The sequence below is a fragment of the Lipotes vexillifer genome, unplaced genomic scaffold (genome assembly GCF_000442215.2).
Source record: "Lipotes vexillifer unplaced genomic scaffold, Lipotes_vexillifer_v1.1 scaffold238, whole genome shotgun sequence".
Classification (NCBI taxonomy): domain Eukaryota; kingdom Metazoa; phylum Chordata; class Mammalia; order Artiodactyla; family Lipotidae; genus Lipotes; species Lipotes vexillifer.
Window position 1 is genome coordinate 2,500,219 of NW_006785665.1, and position 17,853 is coordinate 2,518,071.

A 17,853-nucleotide genomic window follows, 5' to 3' on the forward strand; every position below is an offset into this window, starting at 1 on the left:
TGGGCACTGAATGTTCCCTATCCTGAGGCTCCCAAAGGAAGAAGTTCAAGAATCCATCTCAACTTCCGTAAGCTGGACTCATTGAGGGAATTCAATCTCCCCCAACCCTCAGAGTGTGCTGGCAAGTGAAAAACGAGGCGCATGCGCGCTTCTCCCTTCCCGCGCCCTCTTTCCGAATAGACCCCCAGATACGCTTGCGCCCTATTTGGGCTACGGCTGGTCAGCGAAAACAGTCCGTCCCCAGAACAACCAATAGGACGTGAGGAAAGGGCCTGCGTCCCGCCTTCTGACGATTCGGGGGGGTCTCCCTTCTTGAGCTGGGCCTCGGCCCCGCCCCGCCGGTCCTGCGCGTCTCGCGGCTGTGCGTGTTGCAGTGCAGCCTAGCTCTGCTGAGCCCCCTTCTACCGCCCCGCCCACCCCGCTTTGCAGGCTGCTCTGGGATTTCCCTTCGCCTCCGTTTGGGGCTGCTGTTTCTCTTCGTCGACGGTAGGCGTAATGGATTCTGCACTTTGGGGATCTTAACTCTCCTTTCCCTGCGTCTGCACTTCACCTTTTTATCATCATTGTTATTAATTGTAGGGATGTAGGGATGGTTGTATTTTACTAATGAAGAAGAGGGGGGAAATCTTCAAATCCTCTTCTACCCACTTGCTTTTTTGAGGGGTGGAGTGGAAAGAAAGTCTATGTAATGTATCCATTCTTCAATCATCCGACAGATGTTCAATGAGCACGGGACGAGCACCGGGTGCTGTGCTAACGTGCTGGGGATACAGACTGATCCCCGCCCTACTGGGCTTTCTCACGGACAGATCAGCAGACAAAGGAGTTAGCAGGCCACTGGGTGTTGTAACTGACATTAAGCCATTTGTACAATTAATTGCAAATGTAATAAGAGCTACAAAGGAGATGTAAGGGCTCCTCACACACAGGAGGGGTGTGTGTGAAAGGAGAGAATTTCTTGGAGAAAATGACATATGAGCTGAGTTCTGAAAGAGAGACGAATAGGCATTACCTAGGCTAAATGGAGGTGAAGAGTGATGCATACTAAAGAAGAGCCTTTGGGAGGATTCTGAGGCAGAAAGGATGTAGAACAAGGAGGCCAGTCTGTGGCAGGCTGTAATTGGAGGCTGGTCTCCGTCGTGCCCCTTACAGTCTGATTTCTACACAGCAGCCAAAGTGATCTTTTAAAAATATAAATCTGATGTTGTCACTTCCCTGCCCCAAAATGTCCAGTGAATTTCCATTTTGGAACAAAATTCAGACTCCTCACTGTGGCCACCAAGGCCCTGCAGAACTTGACCCCCAACCTTTTACTCCAAACTCACTTCTTATCACTGTCCCACTCACTCCTTCTGTCCAGCTTCCTTTACCCCCCCTTTTTTTTTTAAGAGTTTTTTTTTTTGATGTGGACCATTTTTAAAGTCTTTACTGAATTTGTTACAATGTTGCTTGTGTTTTATGTTTTGGTTTTTTGGCCTCAAGACATGTGGGAATCTTAGCTCCCCCACCAGGGATTGAACCGGCACCCCCTTCATTGGAAGGCTAAGTCTTTTTTTTTTTTTTTTGGCTGCGTTGGGTCTTTGTTGTGGTGCGCAGGCTCCAGGCACGTGGGCTCAGTAGTTGTGGCACGTGGGCTCAGTAGTTGTGGCTTGCGGGCTCTAGAGCGCAGGCTCAGTAGCTGTGGTGCACGGACTTAGTTGCTCCACGGCATGTGGGATCTTCCCAGACCACGGCTTGAACCCATGTCCCCTGCATTGGCAGGTGGATTCTTAGCCACTGAGCCACCAGGGAAGTCCCTGGAAGGCTAAGTCTTAACCACTGGACCGCCAAGGAAATCCCCCTTCCCCTTTATTTTGTCTCATAGTTCTCACGGCCACCTGAAATTACCTGTTTTTTGTCTTCCACCACCACTAGAACATAAGGTCCGTAGGGCCAGGGACTTAATAATCTTATTCATTACTGTATCACCAGGGTCTAGAACAGTGCCTGGCACATAGTAGATGCCCAATTATGATTTGTCAAATATGTGTCTTGGGGAGCACATAGCAGGGGTGCCCAGTTCATTCAGGGGTGTCAGGAAAATGGTACTGATGGTAGGGACATTAAGACTGAGGAGTTAATGATGAAAAAGAATAGTTATTCTTTTTTTTTCAAGAGAGGGGAAGAAAATAGCATAGAGCAGAGAGGCAAGATGGAATGTGGCCTATTAGACGAAATGTGATTGGAGCATATGGTCCATGTGGAGAGGTGAGAAATTGGAACAAAGATGCCAGGTCCTGGTAGCCCTCTTAAAAGGCAGTGTGGAGCCGTTGAAGGATTTTAGGAGGGAGAGTGGTAGCTTCAGAATTTATATTTTAGTTAGACCATCCAGTTCTTGGAGAATGGATTGGAGGAGAAAAGTAGAGTGTAGGAGGCCAAGCAAGAGATGTTTCAGTAGCTTAGAAGAGAATAGACAAGGAGAAGGGTACAGGGAAAGGACAGAGTCAAGGATGAGCCCCAGGTTCTGTGAGGAAGAGGTTCTATTCATGGGGAAAGAAAACACAGGAGGAAGAGTGGGTTTGGCTGGAGGAGATGATGCTCTCATGATGGTCCTGCTGCAGTGTCTGTGAGACACCCAGAGGAAAGGTCTGGAGGGCAGAGTCACATCACAGAGTCCATCCCAGGAGAAGGATTGGGATTGGAAGTGGAGATTGTGGAACCAGAACAACTAGAAGGTTAGTCAAAGCCATGGGTTATCTCTGTGGAGAGAGCATGACGTATGAGAAGAGAAGGCCTAGGACAAAACCCTAAGGAACAGACAGAAAGAGGATGCAGAGCCTGCAAAAGAGAAGGAACAGCCGAAGAAGTGGGAGGACATCCAAAGCAGCAGAATGTGGAGTCATGAAAACAAAAGAGAGGGCTTCTAGGAGGTAAAAAGTCCAGTCAAATAAGGACTGAGCAGGGACTTCCCTGGTGGCGCAGTGGTTAGGAATCCATCTGCCAATGCAGGGGACGCGGGTTCAAGCCCTGGTCTGGGAAGATCACACATGCCACAGAGTGCCACAACTACTGAGCCTGTGTGCCACAACTACTGAGCCTGCGAGCCACAACTACTGAAGCCCCTGTGCCTAGAGCCTGTGCTCCGCAATAAGAGAAGCCACCGCAATGAGAAGCCCATGCACCGCAACGAAGAGTAGCCCCCGCTCGCCGCAACTAGAGAAAGCCCGCACGCAGCAACAAAGACCTAACGCAGACCGAAATAAATAAATAAATAAATAAATTTATACTAAAAAAAAAAGGCTGAGCACTATTCATTGGACTTAGCAACAGAGGGATCATTAGTGACCTTGGCAAGAGCAGTTTCGGAGCCAGGAGGGTCCAGTATCAGCCCGTGGAGTGTAGGAAGTGGAGAGAGGTGTAGCAACTCGTTCCAGAGGTTTGGCTCTGAGTAATATTACATGCATTGTTGCATGAAATCCTCATAACAACCCATGAGGCAAGAGTTTTGGAGATGAGAAAGCTGAAGCTCTGAGAAGTCAAGAAACTTCCCAATATCTCAGTTCTAGTGAGAAATGAAGCAAGGATTTCAATCCTGTATAATCACTCGGGTGTTCATGCTGAAACACCCTTCCTTATTGCCTCTTCTTGAGGGGAACAGGAGAGAAATGGTGGCGGCCGGAGTGAGCAAGGGTGGAGGTAGAGGCCTCGCACAGAAGACTCCTACTGTACCTGGAGGGAAGAAACAAAGCCTGGATAACAATAACAGTAATAATTCCAGCCATCTATATGGAATTTTACAGTTCACAAGGAGCACCTCAGATTTTTTTTTTTTTTTGGCTGCGTTGGGTCTTTGTTGCTGCACACAGGCTTTCTCTAGTTGTGGTGAGTGGGGGCTACTCTTCCTTGTGGTACAGGGGCTTCTCATTGCAGTGGCTTCTCTTGTTACAGAGCACAGGCTCTAGGCGTGTGGGCTCAGTAGTTGTGGCTCGCGGGCTGTAGCGCGCAGGCTCAGTAATTGTGGTGCACGGGCTTAGTTACTCCGCGGCATGTGTGATCTTCCCGGACCAGGGCTTGAACCCCTGTCCCCTGCATTGGCAGGTGGATTCTTAACCACTGTGCCACCAGGGAAGTCCCTTCTCAGATATTGTTATCTTCAATGAGCCTCATTACAACCCTGCATGGGAAGCTCAGAACAATAAGGAATGTGCGAGCAGGCTCACAGTTGTTCAGTATTTGAATCATACTTCCTGTTGCCTCCACCAAATCGCCTTAGTTAGGTCTCACTCTCACTGTAATAGTCTTGTTCAGAGTTAACCTCATTCTTCCTGAAGTTCACCACTCCTTTGCTTCAAACCACACCAAGGACAGTCTCTGAAACACTGACAAGCAGGACCTTAAACAGCGAGAAGGTGCGGTTGGTAACTTAACCCATTCATTCACTCAGTAAACTTGAGCCCTGATTCTGTGCTTGTCTCTAAGTGAAGAGTTTTAAGGTTTCAGAGAAATAGTAACCATGAGATTTGCCCTGTGACCATTTATAAACTTACAGAAGACTAAAAATCTGCAACTGAAATATCTGGGAGGCTGTATGACATGATGGCTAAGAGCTGCTTGGGCTTCAGAGTAGGACAGACCTGAATTTAGGCTTGACTTTGCCACTCACTTGACCTAAGTCAGTTTTCTCGTCTGTAACATGGGGTTGTCAGGCTAATGCATGTAATAAGCACTCATGAAAGATAGGCTGTTGGTATCTTGAGAAAAATTATAGGGGAGCATGTGAGGTACAAATACTTTCCATTTGCACTGGGCTTTACAAGTATGCTATGGTTATTGTTTAAGAGTTGGTTAATCAGGGACTTCCCTGGTGGTCCAGTGGCTAAGGCTCCGTGCTCCCAATGCAGAGAGCCCAGGTTCAATCCCTGGTCAGGGAACTAGACCCCATATCCTGCAACTAAGTTTCCGCACGCCGCAACGAAGATCCCACGTGCTGCAACTAAGACCCAGCGCAGCCAAATAAATAAATAAATAAATAAATATTTTTAAAAAAAGAGTTGGTTAATCAAACTAACTTTATTGCCATAATCATTTGGCAACATATGCATGTATCAAATCATCAGTTGTATGCCTTAAACTTACACAGTGTTACGTCAATTATATCTCAATAGAGCTGAAAGAAAAAAGTTGGTTAATCAGATGAATCCAAGGGTGAAGCCACACCCTAGCAATTAAGGGGCAGAAGGGTCTCACTGGAGAAACAAGTCATTTGGTGTCAATAATCAGGAGGAGTGGTGTATCTTCAGATCAGAAACCAGAGCTGAAAGGACAGGTTCCAGGTTGACCGGTAAGGTTTATCCATTCATTCATCTCTTGAGTATTTTTTGAGCACCTACTCTGCTATGCATGGCATAAGAGTGTCTCTCTTTGACTTGACCATGGAGGTGACAGTGGGGCTGGGAAGGAGGCACCCTCCTTGGGCAGTTTATCTGAAACCTAAAGAGCAAGGAGCCTGTGACATGGTACTTGCCAGGCTGCAGGGCTGGAGTTTGCTATCTGAGCCAAGCCTATAGCTCGTCACAGGGCTGGCTGAAGTGGGATCAGAACTCTTGTGCTGGGTCAGCCAAACTATTTTTGTATTTCTGCTTTTCGCTTATATTTATTTCCCAGTTGTCCTCCCTTGGTGTTTAGCTAAGTCTTTTAAAAGTGCTGTGCAGGGACTTTCCTGGCGGTCCAGTGGTTAAGGCTCCGCACTTCCACTGCAGGGACACAGGTTTGATCCCTGGTCAGGGAACTAATATCCCACATGCCTTGAGGTGTGGCCAAAAAAAAAATAAAAAATAAAATAAAAGTGCTGTGCAAAGGGGACCGAGGAACGCATTTGTGGCCACCTGTACGTCCCTAGTGGCTACTGCAACCTGGGCGTTTGAGGTGACTCCCCTAAGGGCAGTGGTTCTCAGTCGCCCCCTAGAGGGCATTTTGGAAACGTCTCTGGTGGAGACCAGGATTAGGAGGCACTTTGAGGATTTAGTGGAAGGACAGGAAAGGTAGACCATCTATAACATGGAGGACAGTCCTGCACAAAGAAGAATTGTCTCTCATTCTACTTGACTTTGGGATGTTCTGCTCAACAATATATGTAAAGGGCTTCCCTGGGGGCTCAGTGGTTAAGAATCCACCTGCCAATGCAGGGGACACAGGTTCGTGCCCTGGTCCGGGAAGATCCCACATGCCACAGAGCAACTAAGCCCGTGTGCCACAACTACTGAGCCTGCGCTCTAGAGTCTGCGAACCACAGCTACTGAGCCCACGTACCACAACTACTGGAGCCCGCACACCTAGAGCCCGTGCTCTGCAACAAGAGAAAACCCCACTCGCCACAACTAGAGAGAGCCCATGCACAGCAACAAAGACCCAATGCAGGCAAATAAATAAATAAATTTATTAAAACAGCAACAACAATACATGCAAATATAAAATCAAATATAAATCAGCAGGACTTCATTATATAATAATGCAGAAAAGTTTTACAAGGTGTTTTTTGTTTTTTGGAACAGCCCAATAATTTAGGAGGAGATCATTATGGAGAAGGAAGCTTAAATAAAATACAGTGTCTTGACATTATTGCATCTGTCTCCTCAGTGTATTAGAGCACTTCCAGCTATGCAATATACTTCGTTTAAAAGAGTTTCAATGCAGTAGCGTACCTGCAAAAGCAATGAACCAACTGCAAATATGTAATAAAAGTAAAGTTTTTTTACTAGCTTCATTGAGCTGTAATTTACATACTATAAAAGTTTCTCCTTTTAAGTGTACAGTTCAATGATTTTGAGTCAATTTACAGAGTTTTGCAACACATAATCTCCATTCCCACTCCAGCCCCAGACAAGCACTAATCTATTTTCTGTCTCTACAGATTTGCTTACTCTGGAATTTCATATAAATGGAATCACACAATGTGTGGTCTTTTTGTCTGGTTTCTTTCACTTAACATGATGTTTTTGAGGTACATTCGTATCGTAGCATGTATCAGTATTTTGTTCCTTTTTATTGCTGAATAGTATTCCATTTAATGAAATACCACAATTTGTGTATTTATTCACCAGCTGATGGACATTTAGTTTGTTTCCATAAATAACGCTGCTGTAAATATTCATGGGCAAGTCTTCGGGTGGACAAATGTTTTCATTTCTTTTAAGTAAATACCTAGAAATGGAGTTGCTAGGTCATATGGTAACTCTATGTTTAACATTTTGAGAAACTGCCAAATTGTTTTCCAAAGTGGCTGCACCACTTTATATTCCCATGGTAACATATGAGCGTTCTTATTTCTGCACATCCTTGCTAACACTTGTTATTGTCTGTCTTTTTGATCATAGCCATCCTAGTGCATATGAGGTGGTATCTCATAGTGGTTTTTTTTTTTTTTGCGGTACGTGGGCCTCTCACTCCTGTGGCCTCTCCCGTTGCGGAGCACAGGCTCCGGACGCGCAGGCTCAGCGGCCATGGCTCACGGGCCCGGCTGCTCCGCGGCATGTGGGATCCTCCCGGACCGGGGCACGAACCTGCGTCCCCTGCATCGGCAGGCAGACTCCCAACCACTGCGCCACCAGGGAAGCCCATCGTAGTGGTTTTGATTTGCGTTTCCTTAATGACTAATGTTGTCAAGCATCTTTTCATGTGCTTGTTGCCCATTTTTATATTATCTTTGGAGAAATATCTATTCAAGTCCTTTGCCCATTTTTTAATTGGGTTATCTTCTTATTACTGAGTAATAAGAGTCCTTTATATATTTTGGATACTAGGCCTTTATCAGAGATATGGTTTGAAAGTATTTTACCCCATTTTGTGGGATGTCTTTTCACTTTCTTGATGACATCCTTTGAAACACAAACACTTTTCATTTTGATGAAGTCCAATTTATCTTGTTTTTCTTCTGTCATTTGTGTTTTGGAATCGTAAATAAGAAACCATTGTCTAAAGAGATTCTGGACTTAAAGCTATAAGAAGATGAGACTTCTGGGAACCTTGGGAGGAAGTAATAGTATTTACGTGTGGGAGGGACATGACTTATGGGAAGCCAGGGGACAGATTATGGCAGATTGCCTCCTAGATGGCCCCCAAATGATCCCCACCTCCTGGTGTTTACACCTTTATTTAGCCCCTCTGCCCCACACACATCTGTATAGAAAACCTGTGTAACCAATAGGGTGTAACCAAAATGATAATGTGTGACTCCTGAGGCTAGGACCTTGTGGCTTCTGCCTTACAATCTCTTAGATCACTCACTGGAGAGGAATCCAGCTGCCATGTTGTGAGTTCACTCAAGCAGCCCTATGAATTATTCCACATGGTAGGGAACTGAGGCCTTCTGCCAACAGCCAGCCCCATTTCACCACCTATGTTAGTGGCTTAACTTGGAAGCAGAGCCTCAGCCCAGTCAAGCCTACTACAGATGATAGCAGCCCTGACCAACATCTTGGCTACAGTCTTTTGAGAAGCCTCAAGTCTGAACCATCCAGATGAGCCACCCCTGAATTCCTTACCCACAGAAACTATGTGAGATAACAAATGTTTGTTATTGCCTAAAACAAAAGAAAAAAAACCCACTGGCTAATCCAAGGTCACAAAGATTTACTCCTAGCCTTCCTTCTTCCAGAAAATTAAGCATTTTAACTCTTACATTTAAGTCTGTGATCCATTTTGCTTTGATTTTTGATTATGGAATGAGGTAAGGGCCTAAGTTTATCTTTTTTTTAAAAATAAATTTATTTATTTATATATATATATATTTTTAATCTTTGGCTGCTTTGGGTCTTCATTGCTGCGCACAGGCTTTCTCTAGTTGCGGTGAGCGGGGTTTTCTCTTGTTGCAGAGCACGGGCTCTAGGCGCACGGGCTGCAGTAGTTGTGGCACGTGGGCTCAGTAGTTGTGGCTTGTGGGCTCTAGAGTGCAGGCTCAGTAGTTGTGGCACATGGGCTTAGTTGCTCCGCGGCATGTGGGATCTTCCCAGACCAGGGCTCGAACCTGTATCCCCTGCATTGGCAGGAAGTTCTTAACCACTGCGCCACCAGGGAAGTCCCTAAGTTTGTCTTTTTGCATGATATCCAGTCATCTCAACACCGTTTGTTGAAAAGACTGTCCTTTTCCTTACTGAATTGCTAAGGCCTAGAATCAAATAGTGAATTTGTGAAGACATGTGGAATGCACTGAATCTTATTCATAAAGATTGACTTTTAAGCATTTTGATTTATCATATATTTTATGTTTTTGCAGCACAATAATAATTACATATTGTAAAAATGACATATGATGAAACTTAACATATTGAAATTATTAATTCATGGGCTGTTTTTGCTTCTGTTAAATCCTCATTTATTCCATTTAGGTTAGTACATATCTGACTATTTTATAATGTCTTGTAGGTAATCATGCCTAAGCATTTACTTATTGAAAACATATTTTGCTATAAAAAATAGTCCCATTATCTTTCCTTTATATGGCAATTAAGGCAACTATATTGATTCTCTTAAATTATGTGTGTAGGTAAGTCATATTTTCTATACGTTCATTTCAGGATAGTAGAGAGTATGAGAGGAAATACTTTTTATGAAAAGGGGTGCTCAGGATGTTGGGCTGAGATCTCCCAGGACAGGGGGAGTGAAGCTTGGGAAGAGAGGCAGACATGCCTCTCCCCAGCTGAAAATCAATCCATCTTGCCCAACCTGGGAGCCCTGGATTCTGTTTCATTATTGACAAGTTATCCCCTGACCAATGCCTTTGAAGAACACAGATCCAGAAATGTTGCCACGTAGCCAGCACTTCAGAAGCCAACTTGGGGTTCATTTTTTTTTTTTTTTTTTCCGCGGTACGCGGGCCTCTCACTGTTGTGGCCCCTCCCATTGCGGAGCACAGGCTCAGGACGCGCAGGCTCAGTGGCCATGGCTCACGGGCCCAGCTGCTCAGCAGCATGTGGGATCTTCCCGGACCGGGGCATGAACCCGTGTCCCCTGCATCGGCAGGCGGACTCTCAACCACTGCGCCACCAAGGAAGCCCGGGCTTCATTTTGAGCAGGTAAAACACGTGTAGAAAACATGGGACGATTTTAAAACAATACAAAACAAACGCTGCAGACCAGCACAGCAGCTTTTGAAAATAACCAGCAGCTAATGTAGCATTTGGCACACTGGAAGCACTCATCAAATGTGTGATGTGTGTCATAGGACCCTGGATACAAATCTTATCGGACGCAAGTCGGTGTGCCCAACGCGTAGTGAGGCCAAACAATACCACAACGTCGGAGTTTGGAGAGAGAAAGATTTATTGCAGGGCAGTGCAAGGAGACGGGTGGCTTATGCCTTAAAAACCCTGAACTCCCCTCAAGCTTTCAGCAAAGCCCTTTTATAGGAAAGGTGAGGGAGGGCTGTGGTTAGTTGTTGCAGACTTCTTTGGTGTCAGATCCTTTGTTCTTGAGGTCAGGTCACGGTCAGGTCACAACATTTCTGTAAACCTCCACCAAAACAAATGTTCTTCTGTATTCTGACGAGAAAGGGCAAGGTCCCAAAGGCTCAACCTTTACTCTCTGAGGTCCAGGCCCTGGCCAAAGGAGGGGGTCCTTGTGAGGGCCAGTTATCCTGCCTGGGAGCATTCATCCAGCCCCTGGTCTGTGTCCTCCCGCCAGTGCCCAGGCCCTGGTGAAGAGGCAGATCTCAGCTGGCGGCACCCTCAGGGCCAGGTCCCCAGACCCTGCCCAGCCGTCATCACTGAGGAAGCCAGGCGCCCAGGGACCCAGCCAGCCCTCAGGCTTTTCATTTACACTGGAGAGAATGATTTGTATAGGATTGATAGGAATACATGTTTTAGCAAATACCAGTCAGGTGAATTCCCAGCTCACAACGGTTGCCCTTCTTTGAGAATAGCCCCAACCACAGAGGTGGACCTCAAATAATGATGTGCAGTGTCCTTGCAGCTTAACCCTGACCTCTGGCCACCTCCTAGCGGGAGACAACTGATCTAAGCTGTACCAATTTTAGAAATGTGAAGGGAGAGACTGAAGCTGGTTGAAGCTGTTACCTTTTTTAAAAAATTTATTTTAATTAATTAATTTAATTAAAATTTTGGCTACATTGGGTCTTCGTTGTTGCGCGCAGGCTTTCTCTAACTGCGGAGAGCGGGGCTCCTCGTTGCGGTGCACGGGCTTCTCATTGCAGTGGCTTCTCTTGTTGTGGAGCATGGGCTCTAGGCGTGCGGGCTTCAGTAGTTGCAGCACGCGGGTTCAGTAGTTGTGGCTCACGGGCCCTAGAGCGTAGGCTCAGTAGTTGTGGCGCACGGGCTTAGTTGCTCCGTGGCATGTGGGATCTTCCCAGAGCAGGAATCGAACCCGTGTCCCCTGCATTGGCAGGCGGATTCTTAACCATGATGCTACCAGGGAAGTCCCTGAAGCTGTTACCTTAATGGCAGTGTCCATATACTGCAGTTGCTGAGGCCTCCATGGCCTGGGACCCATGGAGACCGCCACTGCCATTAGGCTGCACAGGTGTGGATGGGGGAGAGTTTTGCTGCTGCTTTGAGGCCTGGACCTGGCCAGTGGGTGGCTGTGGTGAGGGCTTGTAGCTCTGTGGGACACAGCCCTCAGCTTGTCCCCGGGGCACCCCAGCTCACCCACTGGCCCCGCGGCTGGAGGGCCTGGAGGGTCCTGGCGAGAAGGCCGAGATCTGCCTCGGCCTAACCCACTCTCTGCTGAGAGGACCACTGCCAGGCTGACTGTTGGCGGAGCGGGACCTTTAACCGTGGCGCTCAGGGTCTCGCGCTAACAGCCACGAGCTAAGGGGCCGTGTGCCCGCCCCGCCTCATTACGAATCCAGGTTTCACAGCTGAGTAGTCAGGCGACTTAGGGCAACTTCATGACCTTTCAGAGTCTTAGGTTCCTCATCTCTAAAATGGGGAAAATAATAGTATTTGCCACATGAGAATAAAATGAGACTATGAACATAAAGTAGCACAGAATAAGTACTCAATAAATATTATTAGCCCTTATTATAACCAACTTTATTTAGAAAATAAAATATAAAAGCCTCAAGGGCAAACCACATTGTGAGAGAAGAAATTGAGGACCAGTTATCCTGCCTGGGAGCAGGATACTCACAAACTCTGTGCCTGCAGAGGGAAACAGAGAGGGGAGTGGGGCTCTAAGGCCAACAGAGCACATAGCACAGGGAGATCAGCTCGGTGTTTTGTGACCACCTAGAGCGGTGGGATAGGGAGGGTGGGAGGGAGACGCAAGAGGGAGGGGATATGGGGATATATGTATATGTATAGCTGATACACTTTGTTATACAGCAGAAACTAACACACCATTGTAAAGCAATTATACTCCAGTAAAGATGTTAAAAAATAAATAAATAAAGCCAACAGAGGAGGTAGGAGCAAATGTAGTATGTACTTAATATCCATAAACATTTGTGGAGCGAGTGAACTAGAGGGAAGTAAGATCACCTGCCCTCCTCCCAAGAACAAGCCCTGTGCAGCATTTCTGGGAAAAACAGGAAGTCTAGATGGGGCAGATTTGACATAGTGATGATGGTTCAGTTCAATGCAACAAGCTGGCACCTACCCACCCTGTGCCAGGTCTTCTACTTAGAATGAGTAAGCCATTCCTTTGGGGAACTCCAAGCTCCTTCCATAAACACAGCCCTAACTTGTTGCAGTATTTGGTGCCAAGCAGTGTGCTAGACACACATTATCGTACTTACACCTCACAACAATTTTGTGAGATAGGAGTTATCTCTCCCCTTTTATAGATGGGAAACAGAGGCTTAGAGTGATTAAGTAATTTATTGAAGGTCAAACAGCCAGTAAGTGGTAGAGCCAGGATTCAAACCAAGCTCGTCTCACTGAGACTGCATTCAGTATAGTCTATATTCAGTATAGTCTCAGTGAGACTATAGCTCCTATAGGGCTACAGGAACCTAGAAGAAGAAATGGTCAATTTTGCCTGGAGTGTGTCTGGAAAGACTTCACTGAGATAATTTAAAAAAACCAAAAGGCACAACAAACAAGTGGTTCCCAAGTGTCTACTCTGTACCAGGCACTGTGCTTATCTCCCTGATTTCAGTAGTGACCTGGTGAGGTGGTGGTATTCCCTCCATTTTACAGGTGAGGGAGTAGACTCAGAGAGCTGTAGTCAGTCAGGTCATAATTCTGTGTGTCACTCCCACTGAATCAATATGATGTGGCCCATGAGGCAACACCATGAACAACCCCCTTGTCACATCCACTGAGGATGCAGCTTTGTACCACACTTTCCAGTTTCTGAACTACTTTACACAACCCCCCCGTCCTGTGATTTCCTTCTCATCTGCATCTGATGATGAAACAAGTGAGGACTGGAGAAACACTGTCCCTCTGCCCAGGGCCCATCGTCCCTGCACTTCTCTGGTTAATATTCCCTAAACCTCACCTCTTCTCCTGCATGAAACCTTCCAGGATAACCCCAGCATGAAGGGCCTCTCTGTGCACACCTGTTACCAATTTTGTCTTTATCTGTTACCATCCATGTAAGAGTCTGACTCTTATGAGCCTTCTGAACCTCGATAGGGCAAAGACTTCTTAATCATCTCTCAGTATTTTGGCCTCAGTATTTTGCACAGTGAACCTCTTTTATTAGTATCACCTTTATTAGCATGACTAAAATTTTTTCTCAAGAAAGCAATGTGCCTGCTGTGGTTCCCATCCTTTGGGATTCGGGAGCCTCTACCCAATCCTTCATTCAGATCTTTCATCTAGATTCTTCCTAAAGTTGTCATCCATACATGCCTTCCAGAATTTCATAGGGTGTATAATCACCAACAGCCTGGAGGAAGACAGTCAGTTGCCCTTTACAAGTATGGTTGCGATTGCCTCACTTCTCGTGTCATGTGACTCTCCCATAGTTATCACATGACACATCCACTCCATTTTGCCGGAATTGACCAAGCAGGGCTCATCTGGTACGTATAGCTACCTCCGGCTCCTGCACCCCTGTTTTTATTTAGCTGATACTCTATCCCTCCGAGGTTTGGGAACCCCTCAGTCTTCTCATCTGGTGATGGAGTTTTCAAGTCCTTCCAGAGAGGTGAGTGGGCCAGGGCTCCCAAATGGTCTTGTCGCTCTTTCTGGAATCCTGGCCATCCAGGCTCTGGAATTCAGTGAGTGACACACTCTCCTCGAAACCAGGCCATCACGGCCCTTTGATGGAGGGACAGATGGAGGGAAGGTGAGGTTGAGGGAGAAATGGTTAGGAGGAGGGGTGGAGGAGGGTCCTGGTCGGGGTGGGCAGAGAGCTATTACTAGCAGAGGGCTTGGAGGGTGTCTGGACCCAGGTGTCTGTGGGCTTTGTTCCATTCTATTAAAGGTGGGAGACTAGGCTGGGTGCCCACAGGCAGCCGAGCCCTGCCTGGGAGAGTAGATGAGAGGTGGAGAGGGGCTTGCCCTCTAGCCTCTCCTCATTCTGTTCTCAGGAGTGTCCCAAGCCCCAGGAGAGAGTAGGCATCATGGCTCCCAGCCTCATGGGATTGCTTCTACTTCAGGCCGTGTCGTGGGCATCAGGTGAGTCAAGGAGGAGGGAGGGAGCCCCGAGGCCCCCTTCTGCCTTACGGTGCTTTGGTAGTCTCTGGCATACTGGTGGTGGGCTTCATTAGATGCTCACTAACCCCTTTTGAGTGACTGAGATCAACTGTGGGGTACATCAAGAGAATCTTTGAAATCAGTATTCAGTCTTTCCTTCCAACTAGTGTGTCCCTTCTCCCCATCTTCATCCTTCAGCCCTTGCCTCTCTTGTGCTCTCTCCCTCCCAGGTGCCCGCCCCTGCAGCCCTAAAAGCTTTGGCTACAGCTCAGTGGTCTGTGTCTGCAATGCAACGTACTGTGACTCTCTTGACCCCCTGACCCTGCCTGACCCTGGCACCTTCAGCTGCTTTGAGAGCACACGCAGTGGGCGCCGAATGGAGCTGAGTCTAGGGACCATCCAGGCCAACCGCACAGGCACTGGTAACCACTACACCCCTCACCCAGGCTGGGGTCCTCCTGGAGCTAAATCATGCCAGCAATCACCATGGAGTTTCTCCCCAGTGCACTGACACCCTTTATTCCCTGCGGATGTCCTCAGGGCTGCTGTTGACCCTGCAGCCAGATCAGAAATTCCAGAAAGTGAAGGGTTTTGGAGGGGCCGTGACAGATGCTGCTGCTCTCAACATCCTTGCCCTGTCACCTCCTGCACGGGATTTACTGCTCAAATCGTACTTCTCTAAAGAAGGTAAGGAGGAAGGGGACAAGATGACATAGTGCAATTGACACTCTGACCTTTCCTTTGACCCTGACATCCAGCCATCCCTGACATATGGGTCTCTGTTAATGCCCAGTGAAAAAAAAGATTGTCCTACCCATCTTCTGCTGAGTGCCTGGGGCCTCTCAGGCTCAGAAGGTCTACGCTTCACCCAGAGCCCAAGTTCCCCTTAGCCCTCACTCAGACATAATTTAGGACTGGCAAGTGGTAGACAATGCCCCCCATTCTCCTACTGACTCAGACACACACATCTTGGTCTTCTCTTTCTGCAGGAATCGAATACAACATCATGCGGGTCCCCATGGCCAGCTGTGACTTCTCCATCCGCACCTACACCTATGCTGACACCCCTGATGACTTCCAGTTGCTCAACTTCAGCCTCCCAGAGGAAGATGTCAAGCTCAAGGTGGGTATTCTGGCTGCCTCAGGCCCCGGTGGCCTTGATGCCTGGTGGTTGAGAGGCCTCAGGCTAGAGCAGTCTGTAGAGAGACATAGAACGTGCCCTCTGCTCTGTGTGTTCTGTCCTGGGGTGGGAGAGAGGAGGCTGATAGCTAGGCCTGATACACTGGGTGGGCCAGTCTGTTTATGTTCCAACTCTGGATGTCTCTTTCCTTGCCACCTTCGTTTCTAGATACCCCTCATTCACCAAGCCCTGGAGTTGGCCCAGCGCCCTGTCTCACTCTTTGCCAGTCCCTGGACATCACCCACTTGGCTCAAGACCAATGGGGCAGTGAATGGGAAGGGGACACTCAAGGGTCATCCAGGGGATCTCTACCACCAGACCTGGGCCAGATACTTTGTCAAGTAAGGGAACAGCAGGGCCATGGGGTCCGGACCAGCCTCCCATCTCGGACACCCTGGTCTATGTCCCAGCCCTTGATCTGGTTCCGCCTCCGGATCTCCTCAGCTCACCTTTCTACCTTCTGGGTCTTTCAGACTCAGGCCCCTCAGTTTTCCCCACCCAGTCAGGCCTCCTATTCCCCAGGGTCTTGGTTCCCTGTCTTGGCCATGATCACTCACACCCATTCCCTCGCCAGGTTCCTGGATGCCTATGCTGAGCACAAGTTACAGTTCTGGGCAGTGACAGCTGAGAACGAGCCTTCTGCAGGGCTATTTAGCGGGTACCCCTTCCAATGCCTGGGCTTCACCCCTGAACACCAGCGAGACTTCATCGCCCGTGACCTGGGCCCCACCCTCGCCAACAGTACACACCGCAACGTCCGACTACTCATGCTAGATGACCAACGCTTGCTGCTGCCCCACTGGGCCCAGGTGGTAAGGACCAGGAGCTCCATGGGTGCCCTAGTGACCCCCAAGCCCAGCATCCGAATGGCTGGCTCCCGAACAGAGTGCCTTCCCTGCCCCAACTCTTGATTCCTAGGGCACCCTGGCTGGGACCAGGTGCCCAGGTGGTACCCCTGGGGTGCTGGTGGTGGTGGTGATCCCCCTCTGCATCTCCAGGGCCCCATGAATCTCCGCGGTTGTCACTTTAACCCCCTCTAAGTTGTGTTCATCCCACTGCCCACTTCTCAGGTCCTAGTGCCTCTTCCAGAACCCTTTGTGCAGGACCCAGGCTCAGTGGCTCTCTTTCCCCAGTAGTCCTCCCCTTTCCCTGTGCAGGTGCTGGCAGACCCAGAGGCAGCTAAGTATGTTCATGGCATCGCAGTACATTGGTACCTGGACTTTCTGGCTCCAGCAAAAGCCACCCTGGGGGAGACACATCGCCTGTTCCCCGACACCATGCTCTTTGCCTCAGAGGCCTGTGTGGGCTCCAAGTTCTGGGAGCAGAGCGTGCGGCTGGGCTCCTGGGATCGAGGGATGCAGTACAGCCACAGCATCATCACGGTGAACCACCTGTCTCCCTTTCTGCAAAGCAGACCACCTCAGACCCCTTGCTAGTCTCACCAAAGGCTCCTCTCCAGCTCTTCCCCAGCTGGCTTACTCTTTGGAGCAAATTTTGGGATATCATGATCCCCTCTGTTGCCTTCCCTTCACAGATCTGCACACCATCACCCTCGTTCCAAATGCTTGAGCGGTTACATCTGCCTCAGATTCCTCAGCTTCTCTGGCGATGCCTCTGTCCTCACAAACCCTCGCTCCTTAGATATTACTCCCCTCACAAAGGCTGAGGCACCATAGCCCGTCTCCCTCAGATTCCTCAGCTTCTCTGGCGATGCCTCTGTCCTCACAAACCCTCGCTCCTTAGATATTACTCCCCTCACAAAGGCTGAGGCACCATAGCCCGTCTCCCTCATGTGACACTTAACTGTACTCACTGGGGGCCTTTGTCTCTGCCCTGTTCCTACCCTAGAACCTCCTCTACCATGTGGTCGGCTGGACTGACTGGAACCTCGCCCTGAACCCTGAGGGGGGACCCAACTGGGTGCGCAACTTTGTCGACAGCCCCATCATCGTGGACATCGCCAAGGACACATTTTACAAACAGCCCATGTTTTACCACCTTGGCCACTTCAGGTGAGTGGAGGGCAGGCACCCCCACTCCACACCAGTCCCAGCATCTCCTGCACTGGGACTGTATCCCCGCCCCCTCCCCCCC

At 48.4% G+C, this 17,853-nt stretch overlaps 1 protein-coding gene across 5 annotated transcripts in view; it reads left to right on the forward strand.

Annotated features, from left to right (window-relative positions):
• The first annotated feature begins 345 nt into the window (after positions 1–345).
• The window catches only part of GBA1 (glucosylceramidase beta 1), an 18,914-nt gene continuing 1,406 nt past the window's right edge, over positions 346–17,853 (forward strand). The window contains exons 1-10 of one of the 5 annotated variants that reach the window (XM_007457947.1): positions 346–486; positions 14,009–14,088; positions 14,474–14,561; positions 14,810–15,001; positions 15,120–15,266; positions 15,569–15,702; positions 15,928–16,100; positions 16,334–16,571; positions 16,917–17,141; positions 17,608–17,771. In XM_007457947.1, coding sequence (XP_007458009.1) covers positions 14,062–14,088; positions 14,474–14,561; positions 14,810–15,001; positions 15,120–15,266; positions 15,569–15,702; positions 15,928–16,100; positions 16,334–16,571; positions 16,917–17,141; positions 17,608–17,771 — 1,388 coding nt within the window. In that variant the 5' untranslated portion in view covers positions 346–486; positions 14,009–14,061. Of the gene's footprint in view, positions 487–14,008; positions 14,090–14,473; positions 14,562–14,809; positions 15,002–15,119; positions 15,267–15,568; positions 15,703–15,927; positions 16,101–16,333; positions 16,572–16,916; positions 17,142–17,607; positions 17,772–17,853 lie in introns of those variants that run through there. The other 4 variants (XM_007457949.1, XM_007457948.1, XM_007457951.1 and 1 more) reach the window with 4 other exon arrangements.